Source organism: Mesoplodon bidens (assembly GCF_964165515.1).
Source record: "Mesoplodon bidens genome assembly, chromosome: 6".
Classification (NCBI taxonomy): Eukaryota; Metazoa; Chordata; class Mammalia; order Artiodactyla; family Ziphiidae; genus Mesoplodon; species Mesoplodon bidens.
The window spans coordinates 61,683,290-61,709,546 of record NC_138162.1 but is presented as its reverse complement, the minus strand read 5'-3'; the positions used below and the strand labels follow the sequence as shown (position 1 = coordinate 61,709,546).

General features: G+C 37.6%; 1 protein-coding gene across 5 annotated transcripts in view; it reads left to right on the top strand.

Moving 5' to 3' along the window:
• Positions 1 to 7,702, top strand: part of CNTLN (centlein) — a 356,448-nt gene extending 348,746 nt beyond the window's left edge. For all 5 annotated transcript variants that reach the window (XM_081237458.1, XM_081237459.1, XM_081237457.1 and 2 more), the window contains one exon: positions 7,040 to 7,702. In XM_081237458.1, the coding sequence (XP_081093584.1) occupies positions 7,040 to 7,141 (102 nt within the window). In that variant the 3' untranslated portion in view covers positions 7,142 to 7,702. The remainder of the gene's footprint in view (positions 1 to 7,039) is intronic.
• The last annotated feature ends 18,555 nt before the right edge of the window (positions 7,703 to 26,257 follow it).

Below are 26,257 nucleotides of genomic sequence, written 5' to 3'. Positions count from 1 at the left end.
CATGTAAGGTAATGTTTCAGGTTTGGTGGTATAGCAGTGAACAAGAGACAAAAATCACTACCCTCATGGAGCTTACATTTCTGGTGATGGAGGGCAATAAACAAATAGTTAAAATATATAAACTATGAAAGTTTTTAAACAATTAACTTGAACAGAATTATGGGTATGTATATTAAAATATGTATACTTGTATAAAACAAATAATATACAGTTATAACCACAATATGGTTCTTTACTAGGATTTATATAAAAAACACTTAGCCAGGAATGGCTAGAAAATGTGTCTTGATCTTGTTTTGTTGTTGCCTTATTCTGTGTTGTTTGTTAATCCTTTTCTAGATTTCATTCAGTCCATTTTCATCCACTTTGTATAGATCATTTTCTTGTATTGGTACCATATCAAAAATTCTTTCTGCCTTCAGTTGTTGATAATTGAAAGTATAGACTTTGATCGATGTTTTTTCTTTAGCTTTAGATATCCCTGTTCCTATTAGTTGCTTCAGATCTTGCAAATGGTGAAATTTAAAATGGCTCTTTCCCCAGTGCTCTTTCTGCAAAATATGCTTACATTCTATAGATGCTTTGCAATATGGCAGTGAGAAGGTTTTATAAATCTCCCTGGCTTTTGTAAATAGAATAACTTCCAAACTGAAGGTTAACAGAAAGCTTCTCTTTACAACCCTGAAGACACTTACTCCGTTGCTTTCAGTGTTGCACTTACAACACACTGATAACACGCACATACTGCAAACTCCTACACTCACTCTCTCCACACACAGTCACCCACACAGTCACCCACATACACTTACTCCTCACATCCAACTGAAGTAGCAAAAGTTAAAAATTCTCCATTCAGAGCCTTACTGGGATTTCTTTTTTTAATTTAACAAATTAAAGCCTACTTTCATGATACCAGAAAAAAAGACATGTCATTAAAGTTAAAAGGTAAATTTTATGTGTATTTTACCATTATAAAAAATTGCGGGGGGCTTCCCTGGTGGCACAGTGGTTGAAAGTCTGCCTGCCGATGCAGGGGACACGGGTTTGTGCCCCGGTCTGGGAAGATCCCACATGCCACGGAGCGGCTGGTCCCGTGAGCCATGGCCGCTGAGCCTGCGCGTCCGGAGCCTGTGCTCCGCAACAGGAGAGGCCACAACAGTGAGAGGCCCGCGTACCGCAAAAAAAAAAAAAAAAAAAAAAAAAAAAAAAATTGCGGGGAAATGAAAGGAAAACAAATTATAGCCTTCACCAAAGGTTAAGAATAGCAGTTACAGACTTCAGTATTCAGCAGAACACCAAGACAGATAGATAGGTAGAAGGATAGGTAGAAGGATAGATAGATAGATAGACAGACAGACAGACAATGCGCCAGAAATATAAACAACATTTAGGAAACTTCGCTCACAACTCAATGCCAGTTTTTGTTTGTTTGTTTTTTTGTTTGTGGTACGCGGGCCTCTCACTGTTGTGGCCTCTCCTGTTGCGGAGCACAGGCTCCGGACGCGGAGGCCCAGCAGCCATGGCTCACGGGCCTAGCCGCTCCACGCATGTGGGATCTTCCCGGACCGGGGCACGAACCCGTGTCCCATGCATCGGCAGGCGGACTCTCAACAACTGCGCCACCAGGGAAGCCCAATGCCAGTTTTAAATTATAAATAAATTGTTCTTCCTGATACCTTGCTTGGTTATTTTAGCAAGTTCAATCTTTCAATTACAAGATAGTAGAGTGGGTGTATAAATATTTATTCCAAATTTTCCACCTTTAATTTTATAATAATCAGACTACATTGGTTTCTTACTAAACTCTCAATCTCACTGAATCATATCCTTTGTTAAAGCAGGTATAATACATAAAATTTAATATCTTTACTTTGAGTACAGCTCTGCTAAAGTCAATTTTTATTTTTATATTTTATTTTATTTATTTTATTTTTTTAACATCTTTATTGGAGTATAATTGCTTTACAATGGTGTATTAGTTTCTGCTGTATAACAAAGTGAATCAGCTATACAAAATATACAAGCAGCTCATGCAGCTCAATAACAAAATCAAACAACCCAATTCAAAAATGGGCAGAAGACCTAAACAGACATTTCTCCAAAGAAGATATACAGATTGCCAACAAACACTTGAAAGGATGCTCAACATCATCACTAATCATTAGAGAAATGCAAATCAAAACTACAATGAGGTACCACCTCACACCGGTCAGAATGGCCATTATCAATTTTTATTTTAAAAGCAGTATCTTTTGATAATAGTTTTCAAACCAAAAATAACAATGAAAATGGTTAAAATGGTAATCTTGTCCTTTAGATTTAAAGAGGTACCCTTATTTCAATTTTTTTCTTTCAATACAAAACTTTTCAGTTTTATACTATTAAGAGCACATTCCAGTTAGTGCTGATGCTATAAATTATCTGTATGTTTCACACTTATGGACTTGAGGCTTTGTTATTCTTCCAATGTAGCTCTCCAGCATCTGCAACTATCATTCATATCTTACCTTTATACAGAAACACCTCTAAATGAAGTCATAATTATTGTGAATGATAAGTTTGAGGTTGTGTCACTGGAACACCACTTCCTAAAGGCAAACATCTGTAGGCATTTACATATAAGAGAAGCCTAAAATCTGAAGTCAGAGGAAGTCCTTCCAGTAAGAGAAGTCACCTTTGGCAACAGGGACAGCCAGAATGACCAGGAAGACCCACTTTAAGATTACAGTATAGACCAAGCAAAACTCACAGTTATTCCGATGCCCTAATTAAATTCCCATTCCAAGAAATCTCATGCAGTATCAGCTCTTCCCCTGTCTATTTTTCCCCTTGTGCTGAAGAGTTCAAGCTTGTGTAACTGCAGTGACATAACTAAGAGTATCACTTCTTTTTTAGGCAAGAGAATAAAATTATGCAGAAAGTCCAGCGGACTTTCTGGACTTCATAGGCCCCAGCACATGCCATCTGAGATGAAACCCAAGACAGCATAATTGTTGGGTTTGTTGTTTCACATATATTTGATGGGGCAAGTGAGAAAAGATCTCTGCTGTTGGCTAGTTAGGTTGCCACTTCAATCCAAATCCAAAATCCTGTCAGTAAAAGAACGGTTGTGCTTTCTTCTGTATCTGAGGGAGTTCCCTCCAGAATGCAGAGAGAGAGAAAGGAACAGACTCTATGCTGCCTGTACGAAATAAATCTGCACTTAATCTAGACTCTAAAAAGTTCAGATTTCCTCGTCTTCTTAGTGTTTTTAAAACATTTTGCAGTTCTAAAAAATATGGCAAACAAATAAGCAAACGATGCGAATTTTTAAAGCACTTCCTGAGGCATTTTATATATTAAATATAGTTTCAGTGGTAACTCTATCCACTATATCTGTATGCTGAGAATTGATATTCATATGGTACCATAGGATTTCGAAGAGCTTTCTTGAGTCACTGTAGATTAAATTATATTCCACTTAGTCTTCAGATTAACTATAATTTATGATATTTAAGTTATTGATAATCTATGTGATATAAGTGATTACTCTCAATTAACTAAAAATAACCAATTAACTAAAAATCCCATTTTTTAACCTTTCTCAAAAAACAAAACTTTTTGTTAATTCATCCTTCACTAATCAGAAATTTTTATCTGTACTATGAAAAAAGTTTGTGAAAAATGAATAGTGTAAAATTGGTAAGAGAGGCTATTTTCAAAACCAAGGCTGTTAGTGTATTTATTATTTGAATTTGTACTGAGTCTGCTCCATAAGTAAGGAACTATTTGTAAAATAGAAAGGAGATCTACTAAAAAATTTTGGTTAACAGTTACTTTAAGTTATTTTATTCATTTGAAAACAATAAGTATATTTTATGAAATAAGTATGTTTTGTGAAATGTTTATTTTTTTAATTTTTTTTTCAAGTATAGTTGACTTACAGTGTTGTGATAATTTCTGCTATACAGCAAAGTGATTCAGTTATACACACATATATATATACATTCTCTTTCATATTCTTTTCCATTATGATTTATCACAGGATATTGAGTATAGTTCCCTGTGCTATACAGTAGGACCTTGTTGTTCGTCTTATGAAATGTTTTATAATTCTGACTTTTCCTTAGTCTTCCTCTAACTTTGTTTTAATTATTAACTGTTTCATCATAAATTACATTAATTTTATATTATTACAGAATTACAATTGATCCTTATATATTAAAAAAAATTTTTTTAAAGACCGATTTGAAAGCTGGTTGCCAATGAACTACAATTCATAAACAGAAGGTAGAACACTGGGTTTGGGGGGAGGAAAGTAGGAATCTTTGTATTTAAAAGGAAAATAGAAAAGTTGGATTAAAATAGATAAAGAACCGTCTCCAACTACCTTGTAAGATATATGAACTTTTATCTAATATTATATAAAGGCAGATACTAATCTTTTTCTGACCTATTTGTAGAGAAAAATAGAAGAACCTACAAGGGCAGATGGATGTGCACAAATCATGCATCTTGATTAAAGGATGGGTTGCTTTTTGAAATGCATAAAGTGTTAGGCTCTGTATGAAGCTTAAAAGAAGCTTACAATCTAATAAAACAGGTTTGACAAACAGTTGTGTTTAACTGTGGGTCTTTTCGTTTTTATTGGGAGCCTGAGGAAAAGAATAAAAGGGGTTGTCATTAATAAATTAGTAAATGGACCTCTTGTTCCACTTTGGAGGCTTCCTGGAAGAGAGATTCCTCGAGATAAGAAGAAGCCAAATGTCCAAGTACATGACATGCTGAAAATTGTTCTGATCACAAGATAATAAGAGTAGGTTTAGTTTTTAACTTGAAAATGAACTGTGCAAATAAGATGATTAATGTCAGTACATTGTGGCCTGGTAAAAGTGCTGTGACATTATTATACAGGAAATCATAGAGCCAGCATGTTTCCCAAAGTGTATTCCATGGACCACTAGTTCCACATGATAAGTAGACTATGAGAAAAGTGTGGACAAATGAATTTAGAAACAGGGTATTACATTGCCCTCTTGGAGAAACACAGTACCATTAGCACCTTAAAGTCTCTAAGAGATCCTGAACTAAAATAACATTTTAAAGTTTGGTTTCTTTCCCAAACTTATTTGATCAGAGAACCCTTTTTTCTTAGAACAACTTTTTTAAACACTCATTTCTGCTTTTGCTTCTACCAGGAAGAGATGGGAGGTGGTTCTCATCTTGTTTGTTTGCTCTTTTGTTGGAATGCATATGGTACTGAGTGCCATAGTGAAAATAAAAGAAAGTTACCTGGTAGTTTTGCCTTTGTGTGTGTGAGAGTATTCCTTTAACATCTAATGTTAATGCCCTGAGAATTTAAAGTGTCTCATTTGTAAAACTGGCAGTTTCAACAAGTATAACTGTTTTCTGCATCCCAGAGGGCAGTTTTCTCAAAGTAAGGATTTGCAGTGAGTATCATTATCTTCCAGAAGGGAATCTAATATATTCTTTTTCCTCGATTCTATGATGCATTTCCTCACATTTTCACATTTCTGAAATTGAAATGCATATGCAGTTTGTGTATAATTAATGTGATAGTTTTCTTTTTTCCAGAAAAAGCTGTTTTTAAGTCAATGTGGGTATCTTATATTCACCTGTATCTTAAGAAGTGAAGAAATGTGATATTTTTGTATCTTATGCTTTATTTAGTGGTAAGTTTCAAGTAAGACAAATGTCTAAAACTCTTGACATAGACTATAGATAGAGTCTATCCTGACAGAGACTCAGAGTATCTTAAGGAGAAGGCAATTTATTATAAATATAAGAAGGAAGTTAAACTAGAAAGCTACTTAGGTTATGAGGCAATTCTATGGACCAACACCAGTCTCTATATTTTCTCCATGGCCTGCATAATCTGTTTGTGCCTTTTTTGCCTGTTTCACTGCCCAATCTGTTTCACTGCCACTGGCCAGTCTTTTCTCTTTTTCCCAGTTTGCATTCAGAAAAGAACCATTATGCTGGGTTTAGCTAATTATAATCACAGCTGAGCATAGCTGATCTGAGCACAGCTGAACAACTCACACAGCGGACGTCAGGCTGATTTTGTTCAGATGCTGACCAGTGTTGCTGTCTGTCGGTGGTTGTCCTAGCACAAAGAAGAGCCTGACTCTACATCCCTGTAGGGAAGGGGACTGGGCTTGATAAGGATTTTCGTTAATATATTCAGGGAGACAAAAGTAGTCTTTACTGGTTAATCAAAAGGACAATTCCAAAAATGGCTTAATGAACTTCTTGGTTGTTGTAAACCTTTTATATGAAACTAGATAGCTAGGAAGGAGGATAAAAGGAAGTCGGTAGGCCTTTGGGAGGTAACTGGGCAACATTTAAGATTTTCTTTCACTTATAACCCATAAATGTATTATGTGAGTTCTACGGGCACCTCAGTGAAGCACAGGGAACAATAAAACTTTACCAGAAAAGTTATATAAATTATGAGATTTTAAAATGTAGTCTATATTTTATAAACTTAGCAGTTTGCAACATGTATATTACACTTTGATATGCCAAACTTTTCTATAACAACTTAATCAATGGATATACTTTTGCCATTTTTTTCCTCTGAAATTTTACCCTACAATTCTTGAGATGTTCAGCTCTAACACAGACAAGTGTATTGATAGTTCTTACTCACTCTTCTATGAGTGATGAACATACAGTACTACTGTGGGCCTCTGGGCCCTAGAGAGGACTGTAACCTGCTATTGATCAGCTGACTGAAGATAAATGGCTTAACTGCTTGTATTGCAGATTACAACATTAACATGGTCAGTAAACCATGAATTGTTCAATAAGGCGTTTATCTTTTTTCATTTTACTTCTGCTCCTTTATCATTTTTATTATAAAAGACAAAATTACCCACACTAACTAGCAAGATCAGTTGAAAAGAGACCCAGTAGGGTACCATTATGGGTGCAAAGTTGCAGATAGCTGAGTTCTAATGGTTTAATGATATTTAATATATGTTTCTGAACTGAAGAAAATATAGTTTTGATCTTTTTTTCTGTGTTTCTTTTACAGCTTCCTTTGGCTACATATTTGCTAGAAGCAGTACTGGAGAAAATAAATGAAAAAAAGAAACTAGTTGAAGAATATTTTGCAATTATGAAAGATATTAGATGATATTATGATTGAGAACATTTTTTCAAACGTGAAAACTTTATGTGGTGTGATCGGAAGACATGCATTGCAGTCCTGATAACAGTATCTGCTCCAACTATCAATAGTCAGGATCAATACCAAAATAAGAAGTCTGTGAAACCAATTAATTGCTGCACAAGTGAAACTAATTAAGTGCACAGCCATTTAGAAGGAAATAGTGTAGCATTTGATTGTTGAATACAAATATTGCCACAAATCAATGCAAACTTGAAAATGATATTCTTTCAAGTACATTAGAAGGAATTAGAACAAGCTTGGCATACACAAATTGGTCTGAATATCAAAAGAAAAAAGTGTGAACTGAGGATTTAATGTTCTGAGTTTTATAAAGAAACTACACTTTTTACATAAACCTGCTATAAATGGCCTTAAATCACCTGATAAGTAACACATTTGTATTGTAAGCAAATATAAAGTAAAGCATTATCACTTAAGGATGAGCATTTAATGAAATAAATGGTGTGGTCCAATTGTATCTGTTCTCAGTCTACTTGATTATATAGGAGATACTGTATTTTCCTAGAACAGTTCAGCAAAAATAAAAACATTTTCTCCTTTGCTCCCTCTTTTTTTTTAAACTCACAGTATTTTGTGTGGTCATATAAATTAGCAAGGGCCACAAACCCAGTGTATTAGTTAGGCTAGTCCTCACAGTGTGCTAATTAAATTAAATTCTTAACAATGGGCATCCATCCTTATTTAGATTCCCGAACATTCCCAAGCCATTTCTCACCTTTCTGTGTTGCTGCCACACCTGACTTTTTGGTTCGTCCAATTCACCAGACTTGTGCCTGCCTCAGGCCTTTGCCCTTGCTGTTCTCTCTTTGTAGAATACTCTGTACTCTTTTCTTTTGACTGGCTCCTGCGTATCATTCAGGTTTGCCTTACATATTTCCTCAAAGAAGCATTCCCTGGCCATCTTGCTATTAATTTCCTTTATAACACAAAAGCATCTTTTAACTCTTCACTTATTTTCTTGTTATCCCCCCTCCCCTGCTTTAAAATATAGATCCCATGAGGTTAAGGCAAGGGTTGGCAAATCATGACCCACAGGCCAAATCTGGCCTGCCACCTGTTTTTGTGTGGGCTGCAGTAAGCTAAGAATGATATTTACATTGTTAAATGCTTTAAAAAGAGCAAAAAGAATTATATTTTGCAGCATGTGAAAGTTATATAAATTCAAGTTTTAGTGTCTATCAGTAAAGCTTTATCGGAACACAGCTATGCTCATTTGTTTTAGTAATGTTTATGGCTGCCTTCACACTACAATAGTTCAGGTGAGTACTCACACAGAGACCATATGTAGTGTGCTCACCACTTTGCAGGACTGCAAGTCACAGTGACACAGTTACAACTTGACAACATTTTGTGTCACAAACACTACCATACTGCAATTTTTTAATACCAATGCATACCCATCATGTTAAAATAAAAAGAGAAAAATGGCTGTCAAATGTCACACTTTTTTTTTTTTTTGCGGTACGTGGGCCTCTCACTGTTGTGGCCTCTCCCGTTGCGGAGCACAGGCTCCGGACGCGCAGGCTCAGCGGCCATGGCTCATGGGCCTAGCCGCTCCATGGCATGTGGGATCTTCCCGGACCGGGGCACGAGCCCATGTCCCCTGCATCGGCAGGCGGACTCTCAACCACTGCGCCACCAGGGAAGCCCCAAATGTCACACTTTTAAGCACAGTGAAGTGTGGATTATTTTTTTATTGAATTCAGTGGCAAAGCATTATGTTTATTAAATGGCACTCTACCTATGCTAAAAGAATTCAATATATACATTATCAGGCTACTCATCACAATATTCCCAACTCATGGGAAAGCAACAGTAAGAAAAAATTACAAAATTTAAAATGTAATGTTTCAGGCTTCCCTGGTGGCACAGTGGTTGAGAGTCTGCCTGCTAATGCAGGGGACACGGGTTCGAGCCCTTGTCTGGGAGGATCCCACATGCTGCGGAGCAACTAGGCCCGTGAGCCACAACTACTGAGCCTGCGTGTCTGGAGCCTGTGCTCCACAGTAAGAGAGACCGCGATAGTGAGAGGCCCATGCACTGCAATGAAGGGTGGCCCCCGCTTGCCACAACTAGAGAAAGCCCTCGCACAGAAACGAAGACCCAACACAGCAAAAATAAATTAATAAACTCCTACCCCCAACATCCAGATACCAAAACCAAAGACAGTACAAAGGAATAGAGTGTGGTAGCCTAAATTTGTTCTTATATGGCAAAAGGGACTTTGCAGTGTAATTAAATTAAGGATCTCAAGTGGAGAAATAATCCTGGATTATTTTTTTGGGCCCAGTGCCTTCTAAGAAGGAGTCAAGAGGAGACATACAGAAAGCAGTGTTACTGCATAAGCAGAGGGATGGAGAAATTTGAAGATGCTACCCCCATAGGTGTATGGATGGATGAAGACCATGAACCAAAGAATGTAGGCAGCTCCTGGAGACTGGAAGAGGCAATGAAATGGATTGTATCCTTGAGCCTCCAGAAAGAAACAGATTTGTTGGCACCTTGACTTTAGCCTAGTGAAACCAATTTTGCATACCCAGAACTGTAAGAGATTAATTTTTGCTGTTTTAAGCCACTAAGTTTGTGGTAATTTGTGGCTGCAGCAACAGAAAACTAATGCAAATTTGCTTCAATCCCATTTAGAATTTTTCTGTGTTAATGAAGGATATTGGTCAGAGGATGCAAGATCTAGTCTGGTTCAGTATTCAAAAATCAGTCAGTGCATGCCACCATTTTAACAGACTAATGAAGAAATATTATGTGATCATAAAACTTTAGAAAAAACATTTGAAAAATTCAACACCGGGCTTGCCTGGTGGTGCAGTGGTTGAGAGTCCGCCTGCCGATGCAGGGGACACGGGTTCATGCCCCGGTCCGGGAAGATCCCACATGCCGTGGAGTGGCTAGGCCTGTGAGCCATGGCCGCTGAGCCTGCGCGTCTGGAGCCTGTGCTCTGCAACGGCAGAGACCGCAGTGGTGAGAGGCCCGCGTATCAAAAAAAAAAAAATTCAACACCCATGCATGAAAAAAACCAAACTGAAAACTAGGACGTTCCTTAATTTGATAGGAATATCTACAAAAAGCCTACATCTAATATTATGCTTAATGATGGAAGATTGAACACTTCCCCTTAAGATCAGAAAAAAGACAAGGATGTCCACTCTCATCACCCTAATTCACCGTAATATTGAAAATTCTAGCCGGCACAGTAAGGCAAGAAAAGGAAATAAAAGGCATACAGATGGGAAAGGAAAAAGTAAAGCTATCTAGAAAAATAAGCTCTCTCAGAATTAACAAGTGACTTCAACAAGGTCTCAAAATATTTAAGAGCAACCTATAAAAATAGTTTATACAATAGTAAGCTAGTAATAAATATGTGGAAACCAAAATTTTAAATACAATGCAATTTACAATTGCTCAAAGAAAAAGTATACCTAGGTGTAAATCTAACAAAATATGTACAAGATTGTATATGGAAAACTACAAACACTGATGAGAGAAATCAAAGAAGATTAAATGGGAAGGCATACTGAGAATATAAATTGGAAATTCAACATAGCAAAGACAACAAAATTGTCTCCAAATCCATATACAGATTTAAGACAATTTCTATCAACATCACAGCAAGATATTTTGAAGATGGAGACAAGACTCTTTCAAAATTTATACGGAAAGGCAAAGTTGTTAAATGGGAGAAATCACTCTATCCAATTTCAAGATGTATTATATAGCTACACTAATCAAGAGTATGTGTTGTTGGTAGCGGAATAGACACACAGATCAATGAAACAGAGTAGAGGACCAGAAACTATACCTATGCAAATATGCTCAACAGGTTTTAAACAAAGTTTCAAAAACAATGGAGTCAGAATAGCCTTTCAACAAATGATGCTGGAATGATTAGAAATCCCTAGGTTAAAAAAAAAAAAAAAACTTGACCTAAACTTCACACTTCAGGCACAAATGATCTCAAAATGAATCATACATTGAAACGTAAAATATAAAAGATAATGTGAGACAAAATCTTCGGGATCCAAGACAAGGTGAAAAGTTTCTATACATGACACTAAAAGCATAATGCACAAAAGAAAAATTGGCGAATATGACTTCATCAAAATTAAAAATTCTTGCTCTGGGAATAGACAAGCTACAGACTGGGAGAAAATATTTGCAAACTACAAATATCTGACAAAGGGCTTAAATTTAGAGTAAAGAATTCTCAAAACTCAACCATAGGGAGACCTTCAAGATGGCAGAAGAGTAAAACGTGGAGATCACCTTCCTCCCCACAAATACATCAAAAATATGTCTACATGTGCACCAACTCCTACAGGACACCTACTGAATGCTGGCAGAAGACCTCAGACATCCCAAAAGGCAAGAAACTCCCCACGTACCTGGGTAGGGCAAAAGAAAAACCAGAGACAAAAGAGTAGGGACCTGATCTGCACCACTGGGAGGGAGCTGTGAAGGAGGAATACTTTCCACACACTAGGAAGCCTCTTCAATGGCAGAGATAGGGTGGGGTTGGTGTGGGGGGGGTACCTTCGGAGCCACAGAGGAGAGCACAGCAATAGGGGTGCAGAGGGCAAAGTGGAGAGGTTCCCGCACAGAGGATCAGTGCCGACCAGCACTCACCAGCCCGAGAGGCTTGTCTGCTCACCTGCCAGGAAGGGCGGGAGCTGGGGGCTGAGGCTTGGGCTTCGGAGTTCAGACCCCAGGGAGAGGACTGGGGTTAGCTGCGTGAACACAGCCCGAAGGGGGCTAGCGCACCACAGCTAGCCAGGAGGGAGTCCATGAAAAAGTCTAGAACTGCCTAAGAGGCAGACCATTGTTTCGGAGTGCACGAGGACAGGGGATTCAGAATACGGCCTAAACGAGCGTCAGAGACAGGTGCAAGCCGTGGCTATCAGCATGGACACCAAGAGACGGGCATGAGATGCTAAGGCTGCTGCTGCAGCCACCAAGAAACCTGTGTGCAAGCACAGGTCAGTATCCACACCTCCCCTCCCAGGAGCCTTTGCAGCCCACCACTGCCAGGGTCCCGCTATCCAGGGATAACTTCCCCGGGAGAACTTCCTTGGGAGAACACACAGCGCGCCTAGGCTGTTGCAACGTCATGCCAACCCCTGCCACCGCAGGCTCGCCCTGCATTCTGTACCCCCCATCCCCCCGACCTGAGTGAGCCAGAGCCCCAGAATCAGCTGCACCTTTAACCCCTTCCTGTCTGAGCAAGGAACAGATGCCCTCGGGTGACCTACATGCAGAGGTGAAGCCAAATCCAAAGCTGAACCCCAGGAGCTGTGCGAACAAAGAACAGAAAGGGAAGTCTCTCCCAGCAGCCTCAGGAGCAGTGGATTAAATCTCCACAATCAACTTAATGTACCCCGCATCTCTGGAATACCTGAATAGACAATGAATCATCCCAAAATTGAGGTGGTGGACTTTGGGAGCAACAATATATATATATTTTTTCTTTTTCTCTTTCTGTGACTGTGTATTTGTATGCTACTCTGTGTGATTTTGTCTGCATAGCTTTGCTTTTACCATTTGACCTAGGGTTCTCTCTGTCCATTTTTTTGTTTTATTTTCTTAATTACTTTATTTTTTTAATTTTTAATAATTATATTTTACTATTTATTTTAATAACTTTTATTTTATTCAGAGTAATGATAGTAAAGATGATCCAAAATCTTGGAAATAGAATGGAGAAATACAAGAAATGTTTAACCAGGACCTAGAAGAACTAAACAGCAAACAAACAATGATGAACAACACAATAAGTGAAATTAAAAATTCTCTAGAAGGAATCAATAGCAGAATAACTGAGGCAGAAGAACAGATAGGTGACCTGGAAGATAAAATAGTAGAAATAACTACTGCAGAGCAAAATAAAGAAAAAAAATGAAAAGAACTGAGGACAGTCTCAGAGACCTCTGGGACAACATTAAACGCACCAACATTCGAATTATAGGGGTCCCAGAAAAAGAAGAGAAAAAGAAATGGACTGAGAAAATATTTGAAGAGATTATAGTTGAAAACTTCCCTCATATGGGAAAGGAAATAGTCAATGAAGTCCAGGAAGTGCAGAGAGTCCCATATAGGATAAATCCAAGGAGAAACATGCCAAGACACATAATAAACTATCAAAAATTAAATACAAAGAAAAAATATTGAAAGCAGCAAGGGAAAAGCAACAAATAACATACAAGGTTATCACCATAATGTTAACAGCTGATCTTTCAGCAGAAACTCTGCAAGCCAGAAGGGAGTGGCAGGACATATTTAAAGTGATGAAAGGGAAAAACCTACAGCCAAGATTACTCTACCCAGCAAGGATCTCATTCAGATTTGACGGAGAAAGTAAAAGCTTTACAGACGAGCAAAAGCTAAGAGAATTCAGCACCACCAAACCAGCTTTACAAGAAATGCTAAAGGAACTTCTCTAGGCAGGAAACACAAGAGAAGGAAAAGACCTACAATAACCCAAAACAATCAAGAAAATGGTAATAGGAATATACATATTGATAATTACCTTAAATGTAAATGGATTAAATGCTCCAACTAAAAGACATAGACTGGCTGAATGGATACAAAAACAAGACCTGTATATATGCTGTCTACAAGAGACCCACTTCAGACCTAGGGACACATACAGACTGAAAGTGAGGGGATGGAAAACGATATTCCATGCAAATGGAAATCAAAAGAAAGCTGGAGTAGCATCTCTCATATCAGACAACATAGACTTTAAAATAAAGACTATTACAAGAGACAAAGAAGAACACTACAGAATGATCAAGGGATCAACCCAAACAGACGATATAACAACTGTAAATATGTATGCCCCCAACACAGGAGCACCTCAATACATAAGGCAAATGCTAACAGCCATAAAAGAGGAAATCGACAGTAACACAAACATAGTAGGGGACTTTAACACCCCACTTTCACCAATGGATAACACCCCACTTTCACCAATGGACAGATCATCCAAAATGAAAATAAATAAGGAAACACAAGCTTTAAATGATACATTGAACAAGATGGACTTCATTGATATTTATAGGACATTCCATCTAAAAACAACATAATACACTTTCTTCTCAAGTGCTCATGGAACATTCTCCAGGATAGATCATATCTTGGGTCACAAATCAAGCCTTGGGAAATTTACGAAAATTGAAACTGTATGAAGTATCTTTTCCGACCACAACGCTATGAGACTAGATTTCAATTAGAGGAAAAGAATCTGTAAAAAATACAAACACATGGCGAGTAAACAATACATTACTTAATACCAAAGAGATGATGGAAGAAGTCAAAGAGAAAATCAAAAATACCTAGAAACAAATGACAATGAAAACACAATGACCCAAAACCTATGGGATGCAGCAAAGGCAGTTATAAGAGAGAAGCTTATAGCAATACAATCCTACATCAGGAACCAAGAAACATCTCAAATAAACAACCTTACCTTACTTCTAAAGCAATTAGAGAAAGATAGAACAAAAAAACCCCAAGTTCACAGAAGGAAAGAAATCATATAGATCACATAAGAAATAAATGAAAAAGAAGGAAACAATAGCAAAGATCAATAAAACTAAAATCTGGTTCTTTGAAAAGATAAACAAAATTGATAAAACATTAGCCAGCCTCATCAAGAAAAAAAGAGAGAAGACTCAAATCAATAGGATTAGAGATGAAAAAGGAGAAGTAACAACAGACCCTGCAGAAATACAAGGAATCATGAGGGATTACTACAAGCAACTATATGCCATTAAAATGGACAACCTAGAAGAAATGGACACATTCTTAGAAAAGTGCAATCTTCGGAGACTGAACCAGGAAAAAAATAGAAAATATAAAGAGACCAATCACAAGTGCTGAAATTGAGACTGTGATTAAATCTTCCAACAAACAGAAGTCCAGGACCATATGGCTTCGCATGCAAATTCTAACAAACATTTAGAGAAGAGCTAACACCTATCCTTCTCAAACTCTTCCAAAATATAGCAGAGAGAGGAACACTCCCAAACTCATTCTACGAGGCCACCATCACCCTGATACCAAAACCAGACAAAGATGTCACAAAGAAACAAAACTACAGACCAATATCACTGATGAACATAGGTGCAAAAATCCTCAGCAAAATACTAGGACACAGAATCCAACAGCACATTAAAAGCATCATACATTATGATCAAGTGGGGTTTATCCCAGGAGTGCAAGGATTCTTCAATATATGCAAATCAATCATTGTGATACACCGTATTAACAAATTGAAGGAGAAAAACCATATGATCATCTCAATAGATGCAGAAAAAGCATTCCACAAAATTCAACAACCATTTATAAAAACTCTCCAGAAAGTAGGCATAGAGGGAACTTACCTAACATAATAAAGGCCATATATGACAAACCCACAGCCGATATCATTTTCAATGATGAAAAACTGAAACCATTTCCACTAAGATCAGGAACAAGACAAGGTTGCCCACTCTCACCACTATTATTCAACGTAGTTTGGAAGTTTTAGCCACAGCAATCAGAGAAGAAAAAGTAATGAATCTAAACTGGAAAAGAAGAAGTAACCTGTCACTTAGCAAAGTCATGATACTATACATAGAGAATCCTAAAGATGCTACCAGAAAACTACTAGAGCTAATCAATGAATTTGGTAAAGTAGCAGGATACAAAAATAATGCACAGAAATCTCTTTTATTCCTATACAATAATGATGAAAAACCTGAAAGAGAAATTAAGGAAACAATCCCATTTACCACTGCAACAAAAAGAATAAAATACCTAGGAATAAACCTACCTAAGGAGACAAAAGACCTCTATGCAGAAAACTATAAGACACCGATGAAAGAAATTAAAGATGATACAAACAGATGGAGAGATATACCATGTTTTTGGATTGAAAGAATCAACATTGTTAAAAATGACTATACTACTCAAAGCAATATACAGATTCAATGCAATCCCTATCAAACTACCAATGGCATTTTTCACAGAACTAGACAAAAAACTTCACAATTTGTGTGGGAACACAAAAGACCCCGAATAGCCAAAGCAATCTTGAGAAAGAAAAACAGAGCTGGAGGAATCAGCTCCCTGACTTCACACTATACTACAAAGCTACAGTAATCAAGACAGTATGGTACTGGCACAAAAACAGAAATATAGATCAATGGAACAGGATAGAAAGCCCAGAGATAAACCCACACACATATGGTCACCTTATTTTTGATAAAGGAGGCAAGAATATACAATGGACAAAAGACAGCCTCTTCAATAAGTGGTGCTGGGAAAACTGGACAGCTACATGTAAGAGAATGAAATTTGAATACTTCCTAACCACCATACACACACATAAACTCAAAATGGATTAAAGACCTAAATGTAAGGCCAGGCAGTATAAAACTCTTAGAGGAAAACATAGGCAGAACACTCTATGACATAAATCACAGCAAGATCCTTTTTGACCCACCTCCTAGAGAAATGGAAATAAAAACAAACATAAAAACATGGGACCTAATGAAACTTAAAAGCTTTTGCACAGCAAAGGAAATCATAAACAAGATGAAAAGACAACCCTCAGAATGGGAAAAAATATTTGCAAATGAAGCAACTGACAACGGATTCATTTACAAGCAGCTCATGCAGCTCAATATCAAGAAAACAAACAATGCAATCCAAAAATGGTCAGAAGACCTAAATAGACATTTCTCCAGATAAGATATACAGATTGCCAACAAACACATGAAGGAATGCTCAACATCACTAATCATTAGAGAAATGCAATTCAAAGCTACAATGAGGTGTCACCTCACACCGGTCACAATGGCCATCATCAAAAAATCTATAAACAATAAATGCTGGAGAGGGTGTGGAGAAAAGGGAACCCTCTTGCACTGTTGGTGGGAATGTAAATTGATATAGCCTCTATGGAGAACAGTATGGGGGTTCCTTAAGAAACTAAAAATAGAACTACATATGACCCAGCAATCCCACTACTGGGCATATACCCTAAGAAAACCATAATTCAAAGAGTTATGTACCAAAATGTTCATTGTAGCTCTGTTTACAATAGCCAGGAGATGGAAGCAATCTAAGTGTCCATCGACAGATGAATGGATAAAGAAGATGTGGCACATATATACAATGGAATATTACTCAGCCATAAGAAGAAATGAAATTGAGTTATTTGCAGTGAGGTGGATGGACCTACAGTCTGTCATACAGAGTGAAGTAAGTCAGAAAGAGAAAAACAAATACCATATGCTAACACATATATATGGAATAAAAAAAAAAAAAGGTTCTGAAGAACCTAGGGGCAGGACAGGAATAAATATGCAGATGTAGAGAATGGACTTGAGGACAGGGGGAGTGGGAAGGGTAAGCTGCCATGAAGTGAGTGGCATGGACTTATATAAATGTAAAATAGATAACTACTGGGAAGCACCAGCATAGCACAGAGAGATCAGCTCAGTGCTTTGTGACTGCCTAGAGGGGTGGGACAGGGAGGGTGGGAGGGAGATGCAAGAGAGGATATATGGGGATATTTGTATATGTATAGCTGATTCACTTTGTTATAAAGCAAAAACTAACACACCATTGTAAAGCAATTACACTGCAATAAAGATTTTAAAAAAACCTCAACAATAACACAACCACAGCAAAGCAATCTTCTGTGAGTGACATTCATATCCTGGGAAATTACAAAATAAGCCTAGCAGCCATGGCTGCTATAAGCAAAAGTTGTCATGATTATGTGTGTTTCAGAATATGGGACAGAGGAAGGGGTAAGTTTTGTTCTTTAACACTGGCCCTTAATTTCCTGTTAAAAGTTTTGCCTAAAGTAATTGCTTCTCAAAGTTATGCAGGATTCTACCAGGTAGACCAACTTCATTTAGATGGTCCAAAGTGAAAACAGCTTTAAGAAATCAACAGCCACATGAGAAAGCCTCTGAGTATCCTCATAACTTAAAGCCAAGCAGAAGGGAGGAGTACTAGAAAACGTTTTGAAAGAGCCCTTTTCTATCTATGTTTAGAAGGGTTCATGAAATAAAAATAAATGGGCACAGGAGTTGCTATTTTTAATTCCCACATTCCTGTGCAGATAACTGCATTTGGTATTAACACAAAATTTATATGAGTGACTTAATGTAACATAACAGAATAAAAATGAGTTTTTTCTTGCCTATCTGACAAGGTTTCATCAAATAGATGATTGTTTTTTAAAAAAAACCTCTTGGCTTACCTTTTAATTTTTAAAAATACAAACACATATTTGATTTTTTTCCTACTCGCTATGGAATGGTGAGCACTGCACAGATTTCCTCTCCACTGCAAAGATTTCCTCTCCACAGTCCAGTCCTCAATTTCCTTCTTTTCTCTTAAACACACATGGTCCATCCACAAAACCACAGTCTTGACATCAACCCCTGCCAACACTTTCTGCCATTCTGTTTTCCTTCCTCCTAGGATATCATTTAGAATAAGTGAAAAGAAGGTGGTGCCCTCCTGCCTCCTTGTACTCATGGTTTACAGGAGAGGGAATGTCACTCTCTGTTAATGTTAACCCTGGCATGAGGAACCCAGAGCCATTAGTAGAGGGGTATTGGAGACTTCCCTTGTTTTGTGCCCCACCCCTCTCCAGAAGCTGGAAAAATATACCATTTACCTACCTGAACCTACTTAAAACACTGTGTATTTGGGGATGAGATTTAATAAAAGAGAATAAATGTAAAAAATATAAATGAAGTTTGCATTTTCCTACAATGTCTTCTCAGGTCACTACTATTCAAACTGAGGGTGCAAAACATCTTCCTGTTGTCTTGACATGTTTCTTTGGCTTAGGACCTAGTTTTTTTTCTGGAAATTAATCTCCACTGTATGCTCCCTATTTTAGACACTGGTCCACTATATGATGCAGTTTTTCCCTTAACCAGGATTCACAGGACCAGGAATCAAGGGGTGGAAATGGGAGAGGTACCATTCATCATTACTCCTACTGACTCACTAGCAAAATTTTTGCTTCTTATCCCTGTGACCCTATACTTTGCTGTCCTGGTGTTCTTAACATTAAAGGAAGTAATGCTTACACCAGGAGACACAACAATAATTCTATTGAACTGGAAATTAAGACTCCCACCTAGCCACTTTGGGTTCTGCATGCCTTTGAGTCAATAAGCCAGGAAAGCAGTTACTGTACTCATTTGGATAATCGATTCTGACTACCAAGGGGAAATCGGACTACAACTTCACAATGGGTTTATGGAAGAGTAAGTATCCCTTCCCAGGGATATGCCCCAGGAGATCCCTTAGGACATCCCTTATTTACTAAGCTCTGTGATTAAAACTGATGGAAAGTCAATGGAAAATCCAACCCAGGCAGCACTACTAATGACCCAGACCCTTCTGGAATGAAGGTTTGGGTCATCTTACCAGGTAGGGAACTATAACCATCTGAGATATTTGCTGAGGGCAAAAGGAATACAGAATGGGTAGTGGAAGAAGGTAATCATGAATACCAGCTATGACCACGTGACTATTTACAGAAGCAAGAACTATAATTATCATGAGTACTTCCTCCTTACTTTGTTATGAATGTATATGTGTGTGTATATAAAGTTGACAAGGAGTGGACTTATGATAGTTAATTTTATATGTCAAGTTGCCTGGTCCACAGTGCCAGATATGTGGTCAAATATTCTGGATTTTTCTATGAAGGTGGTTTTGGATGAAATTAACATTTAAATAGGTGGGCTTTGCTCAAAGCAGTTTGCCCTCCATGATGTGGGTGGGCTTCATTAATAATTTAAAGACTTAAATATAAAAAAAGACTGACTTTCCCCAAGCAAAGGAGAATTTTGCCAGCAGACAGCCTTTGGACTTGAATTGCAATACTGGCTTTTCCTGGTTCCAGCCTGCCAGCCCACCTTGCAGATTTTAAACTTGCCATTCTCCATAACTGCATGAGTCAACTCCTCAAAACAAATCACACACATATATATATATGTATGTATGTATATCTCCTATGTCCTATTGGTTCTGTTCTCTGGAGAATGCTGGCTAATATACCAGGTCAGGTTTGGGCTATTTCATATAAAGTTACTACAAACATCCATGTATAGGTTTTTGTACGAACATAGCTTTCATTTCTATAGAATAAATACCCATAAATGTGATGGCTGGGCAATGCAGTTGTAACAGGGAAGAGCTAAATCGGACTCCATGTTCGATCTGTTTCTTTGACTTTAACCTTTGCTTTTCATTGCTTTTGGGAACCCTGCCCCTCTGCCTGAATGTTAAACTAAAGTGCCTTTGTTCAGCTCACAGGCAGAAAATCTGACCCTGCCCACCCGTGGATGGCTGCAGAAAAGAAGAAATTAACACATCCCCTCCCTGAGGCTGGCCATTCCAGGAGATGTTTTGCAAGACTGATGGCCCTTTTTACTTTACTTCCTCACCACCTCTCCCTCTCTGATTCTTAAAGAAACTGGCATCCAGACCCCCATAAGATGGTTCTTCAGAGACACTAGTCTGCCATCTTCTCTCTTGGTCTGTCGGCTTTCCGAATAAGGTATTCCTTGCTTCAGCACCTCATCTCCGATTCATTGGCCTGTTGTATGGCCAGCAGAGCGAGCTTGGACTCAGTAACACAGTAAGTGTGTTTAATGTGGTTAAAAAAAACCCCTGCAAAAATGGTTTCTAAATTGGCTAATACCATTTTACCATCTCACCAATAAAGTCAGAGATCAAGTTGGTCTGTATCTTCTTCAGGACTTGGTATTGTTGGTATTTTTTATCTTAGCCATTCTAATAGGCATGTAGTGATAATATTTTTTTAAGTTCTATTCTCTCCCTGATCACATTTAAATTATCTTTTTTTTTTTTTTCTATCTCCAAAATCTGCACCTGTGGTCTTTTCAGAAAGCATGGGCTGATGGGAACAGGGTGATTGAAGTTTGATGGGGCACATAAGTCTTTTCCAGACCAATTATCTGAAAAAGCAAATCCCAGTAATCACCATTTTATAAGGAATTTCTGAAACACAGATCTATTTATTGCTTCATAAAAAATTACCCTAAAACTTAGTGGCTAAAAGCAACAATATTTATTGGTGCCAGTTTCTGTGTGTCAGGAGTTTGAGCACAGCTTAACTGGGTTCTCTTGACACTGGGTCTCTGAGAAGGCTGCAGTCACATGAAGGCTTGACTCAGGATGAGAAGCTCACTTGGGTAGCTGGCAGGATGCAGTTCTTTGCAGGATGTTGAACAGAGGGCTTCAGTTTCTTGCTCACTATTGGCTAGAGGCTGCCCTTAGTTCCTTGCCATGTGGGTCTCTGCAGTATGGCAACCTCCTTCAGCTCACACACACACAGAGGGGATTACACAAGAACATAACAGGCCATGGAGCTCATTACGAACCATTTCAGGACCTGCCTACCACAGCAGGTGTTTAGGTTTGACAATCTGGATAAAGCAGAGGCTGCTGGAGAATTTGCCTTTGGAGACTTCTTTTAAGGTAAGCATAGATTTTACTTAGAATAATTATTTATTTGTGGTGGCTTGGGGAAAAAGACAGATGGAGCTTATGGGCTACGACATTGCACATACCTCTTGGCATTACCACTGCAAGATATAAGCCAGAGGAGCCAAGAGCAGGGGCCATCACTTAGATGCTTAACAGATGAATTTAAGGAAATCGTTAATTCTCAGCAGTACGCGTGAGATCAAGAGGCTGGGACAGCATAATTCGTCTTCCACAGCAAAGAAAATAAAACCATTATCAGAAATTCACAAATTTAGAAGGCCAAGTGAGTCCAGTCTATGGCCCTTTCTCATATTTGAACTGTAGAAATATTGTTGGTAGGTGGCAGTAAAGGATTAGAGACAAGGCTTGTACTCTTCAAATCTATCACACAAATCGCCTTGAGAAGCCTCCTAATGAATTAAACTAGAAGTTAAGGAATAGTTTTCAAAACATGCATTTGTACAGTATATTCATATTACTAAAAGGAAACACCAGAATCTGATAATATTAGTTATGGCCAGAGAGGAGTAGGGGGTCTGTGCTGGGAGATAGACTTGCTTGTTTCAGTATAGCTGTTTATACTGTTTCAGTATGATCCCATGGACATGTTTTGTCTTTCAGTTTAGAAAGAGTCTTTAGGGCTTCCCTGGTGGCACAGTGGTTGGGAGTCTGCCTGCCGATGCAGGGGACACAGGTTCGTGCCCCGGTCTGGGAAGATCCCACATGCCACGGAGTGGCTGGGCCCGTGAGCCATGGCCGCTGAGCCTGTGCTTCTGGAGCCTGTGCTCCGCAATGGGAGAGGCCACAACAGTGAGAGGCCTACCTACCGCAAAAAAAAAAAAAATAGTTTGTCCATTTTCTGTTAATTCTGTCTTTCTTCCCTACCTTAAAATTATATATTTTACAAAATCCTCCTATATTCAATCTAATACTGGTTGTATAGTTTTGTTCTTTTGTGTTGATTTTAGTCCATCCTGAATTTATTTTATGTGTAGTGTGACATAGGGATCTACTATTTTTCTAAATTAATGGCAAATTTTTCTATTACTTAGCCTTTCATTTCCCCAGTGATATGACGTATTGCCTTCATAATATACTTATTTCTCAAATATACGTGGTTCTGTTTATGAATTCTCTATTAGGTGCAATTGATTTCTTGTACTAATAGCACTCTTTAATTATTGTGGCTTTATATTACCTCTTGATATCTAGTAAGATATATCCCCTTTAGTTTTATTTGTGTGTGTGTGTGTTGTAATTTTAGAAGACTGTTATTATGCATTCTCTTCCAGATAAAAATTTAATTGAAGTGTTTATTGAGATAATTGTAGATTGACATGCAATTGTAAGAAACAATACAGCGAACTCATGTGTATTTTACCCAGTTTCTCCCAAATAGCAGCATTTGTACAAGTATAATATGTATATCAAAACCAATATATCGATATTGATACAACCCACCAATCTTCTCAGATTTCCCCTATTTTACTTGTATTCATTTGTGTGTTTACGTGTGTTTAGTGCTATACAATTTTATCACATGCGTGGGTTCATGTACTCACCACCACATTCAAGATAGTGGATAGTTCCATCATTAAAATAATTCCTAATGTTTCCCTTTTATAGTCATACTACGTCCCTCCAACCTGCATGCCTTACCCCTGGCCGCTATTAACTGTCCTCTGTTTCTAAAATGTTGTCATTTCAAAAGTGTTATATCAATGGAATCATGCAAATGTAACCTTTGGAATTGGAATTTGTAGCGTTTTTCACTCAGTATAATTCCCTGTAAATTCATTCAATTTGTATGTATCAATACATACAATAAAAAGCATTTTATTACTGAGTGGCATTTCATGGAATGGATGTACCACAGTTTGTTAAACTATTCATCTGTTGAAGGACATCTGGGCTGATTCCAGTTTTGGGATATTACAAGTAAACCTGCTATGAACACTTGTGTACAGATATTTGTGTAAACATAAATTTCCATTCCTCGGAATAAACGCCCAAGACTGCAATTGCTGGCTTGTATGGTAATTAGGTGTTTAGCTTTTTCAGAACTGACAAACTATTTTCCAGAGTGGCTGTACCAATTTACATTCTCACCAGCAATGTATGCGTGATCTAGTTTCTCCACATTCTTGACAGCATTTTGTTTTGTTACCATTTTATTTTAGCAATTCTGATAGGTGTGTAGTGATATCTCATTGTGGTTATAATCTGCATTTTCCTGATGACTGATGATGTGAAACAACTTTTATGTCCTTATTTGCAATCTGCACATTCTCTCCAGTGAAATACCTCTTCATGTATTTTGCCCATTTTCTAATTGGATTGTTTGGGTGTTCTGTTTGTTTGCTTGCTAGAGTTCCTTATGTATTATAGATCTAGTCCTTTGTTGGGTATATGTTTGTAAATATTTCCTTCAAGTCTGTACATTATCTTTTCAGCCTCTCCACATGGGGTTCTCAGAGCAAAAGTTGTTTCAAAAAGTCCAATTTATCAAACTTTTGTTTATGGATCATTCTTTTGATGGCAATTCTAAGAACTCTGCATAGCCCTAGGTCCCAAGGATTTTCTCTTATTTGAAAAAAAAATTATTTATTTATTTATTTTTTTGCGGTACGCGGGGGGCCTCTCACTGCCGCGGCCTCTCCCGTTGCGGAGCACAGGCTCCAGACGCGCAGGCCCAGTGGCTATGGCCCACGGGCCCAGCCGCTCCACGGCATGTGGGATCCTTCTGGACTGGGGCACGAATCCGTGCCCCCTTCATCGGCAGGCAGACCCCCAACCACTGCGCCACCGGGGAAGCCCTGAAAAAAACTTTTATGATTTTGTGTTTTATTTTTCAAAGTGGTGGCCTTTTTTGAGTTAATTCTTACATAAGATGTGACAGTTACATCAAGACTCTTTTTTTTTTTTTTTTGCCTGGGGATATCCATTTGTTGAAAACACAATTGTTTATTGGGTTGTTTCTGCCTTTCTGTCAAAATTTACTTGAGCATATTTGTGTGGGTCTACTTCTGAATTCTCTATTCTGTTTCATTGATCTGTCTTTTCCTCTGCGAATGTCACACCATATTGATTACTGTAGTTATATATTGAGCTTCAATATCAAGTAAAGTGATTTATTCAACTTTATTCTTCTTAATCAAGATTGCTTTATCTATTTTATGGCTCAGACTTTCCATATAATTTTAGAATAACTTTGCTATATCTACAGAAAATCTTAATGAGATTTTCATAGGAATTACATTGTCTATAGATCAATTTTGGGAGAAATGATATATTTATTGTTTTTAGTTTTCCAGCCCATGACAAGGTATGCCTCTCCAATTACTTAGATATACTTTGATTTCTTTCATCAGAATTTTGTAATAATCAGATCCTGTGTATTTTTTGTTAAATGTACACCTAGGTATTTCATTTTCTTCAGAGCAATTGAAATGGAACAGCATTTTAAATTTTGTTTTCCATGTGTTCATTGCTAGTATATAGGAACAGGATCAATTTTTGTATGTGGTTATGTGTCCTGCAACTTTGATGAATTTAATTATTCATTCTGGGAAGGTTTGGGATGGGTTTTTTGTTTGTTTGTTTGTTTTTTTCTGGTAGGTTCCCTGGATTCTCTACATAGATAAGCATGTCATAGGCAAATAGAGACAGTTTTATTTCTTCCTTTCTAATCCTTTATTTCCTTTTCTTGACTTATTTCAGCAGTTAGAATTTCCAGTACTGTGTTGAGTAATGGTTGTTAGAGCAGATGGACAGTCTTGCTTTGTTCCTGATCTTAATGGGAAAGTCTTTCACCTTTAAGTATGATGATAGTTGTTAAGTTTTTTGGTAGACATTCTTTATCAAGTTAGGGTTAATTCACCTCTAGTCCTTACTTGGTGAGAATTTTTGTACTGAATAAATATTGGATTTTGTTAAATGCTTTTTTGGAAGAAGGGGCATCATCTGATATGATCCTATAAATTTTCTCCTTTAGTTTGTTAATATGGTGAATTACACTGATTAATTGTCAGATGTTCAAACAGCCTTGCATAACTGGAATAAATCCCACTTGGTCATGGTGTATAATAGTTTTTATACATTATGGGATTTGGCTTGCTAATATTTTGTTGAAGATTTTTGTGCTAAATTCATGAGAGATGTTGGTCTGTAACTTTCTTATTTTATATCTGTCTTTGCCTGGTTTTAGTGTCAGAGTAATATTGGCTTCATAAAACAAGTTTGGAAGTATTCCCTCCTCTTCTATTTTCTGGAAAAAAATTTGTAAAATTGGTGTTAATTGTTTAAATGTTTGGTAGCATTCTCTAGTGAAACCCCCTAGGCCTGAAGATTTATTTTCTGGTAGCTTTTAAAATTATGAATTCAATTTCTTCAATGGTTAGAGTGCTATTCAGATTATATCCTCCTGGTTGAAGTTTGGGAGTTTGTGATTTTCGAGAAATTGATCCATTTCTTCTAAGCTGTTGATTAATGAATGTAAAGTTGTTTGGATTA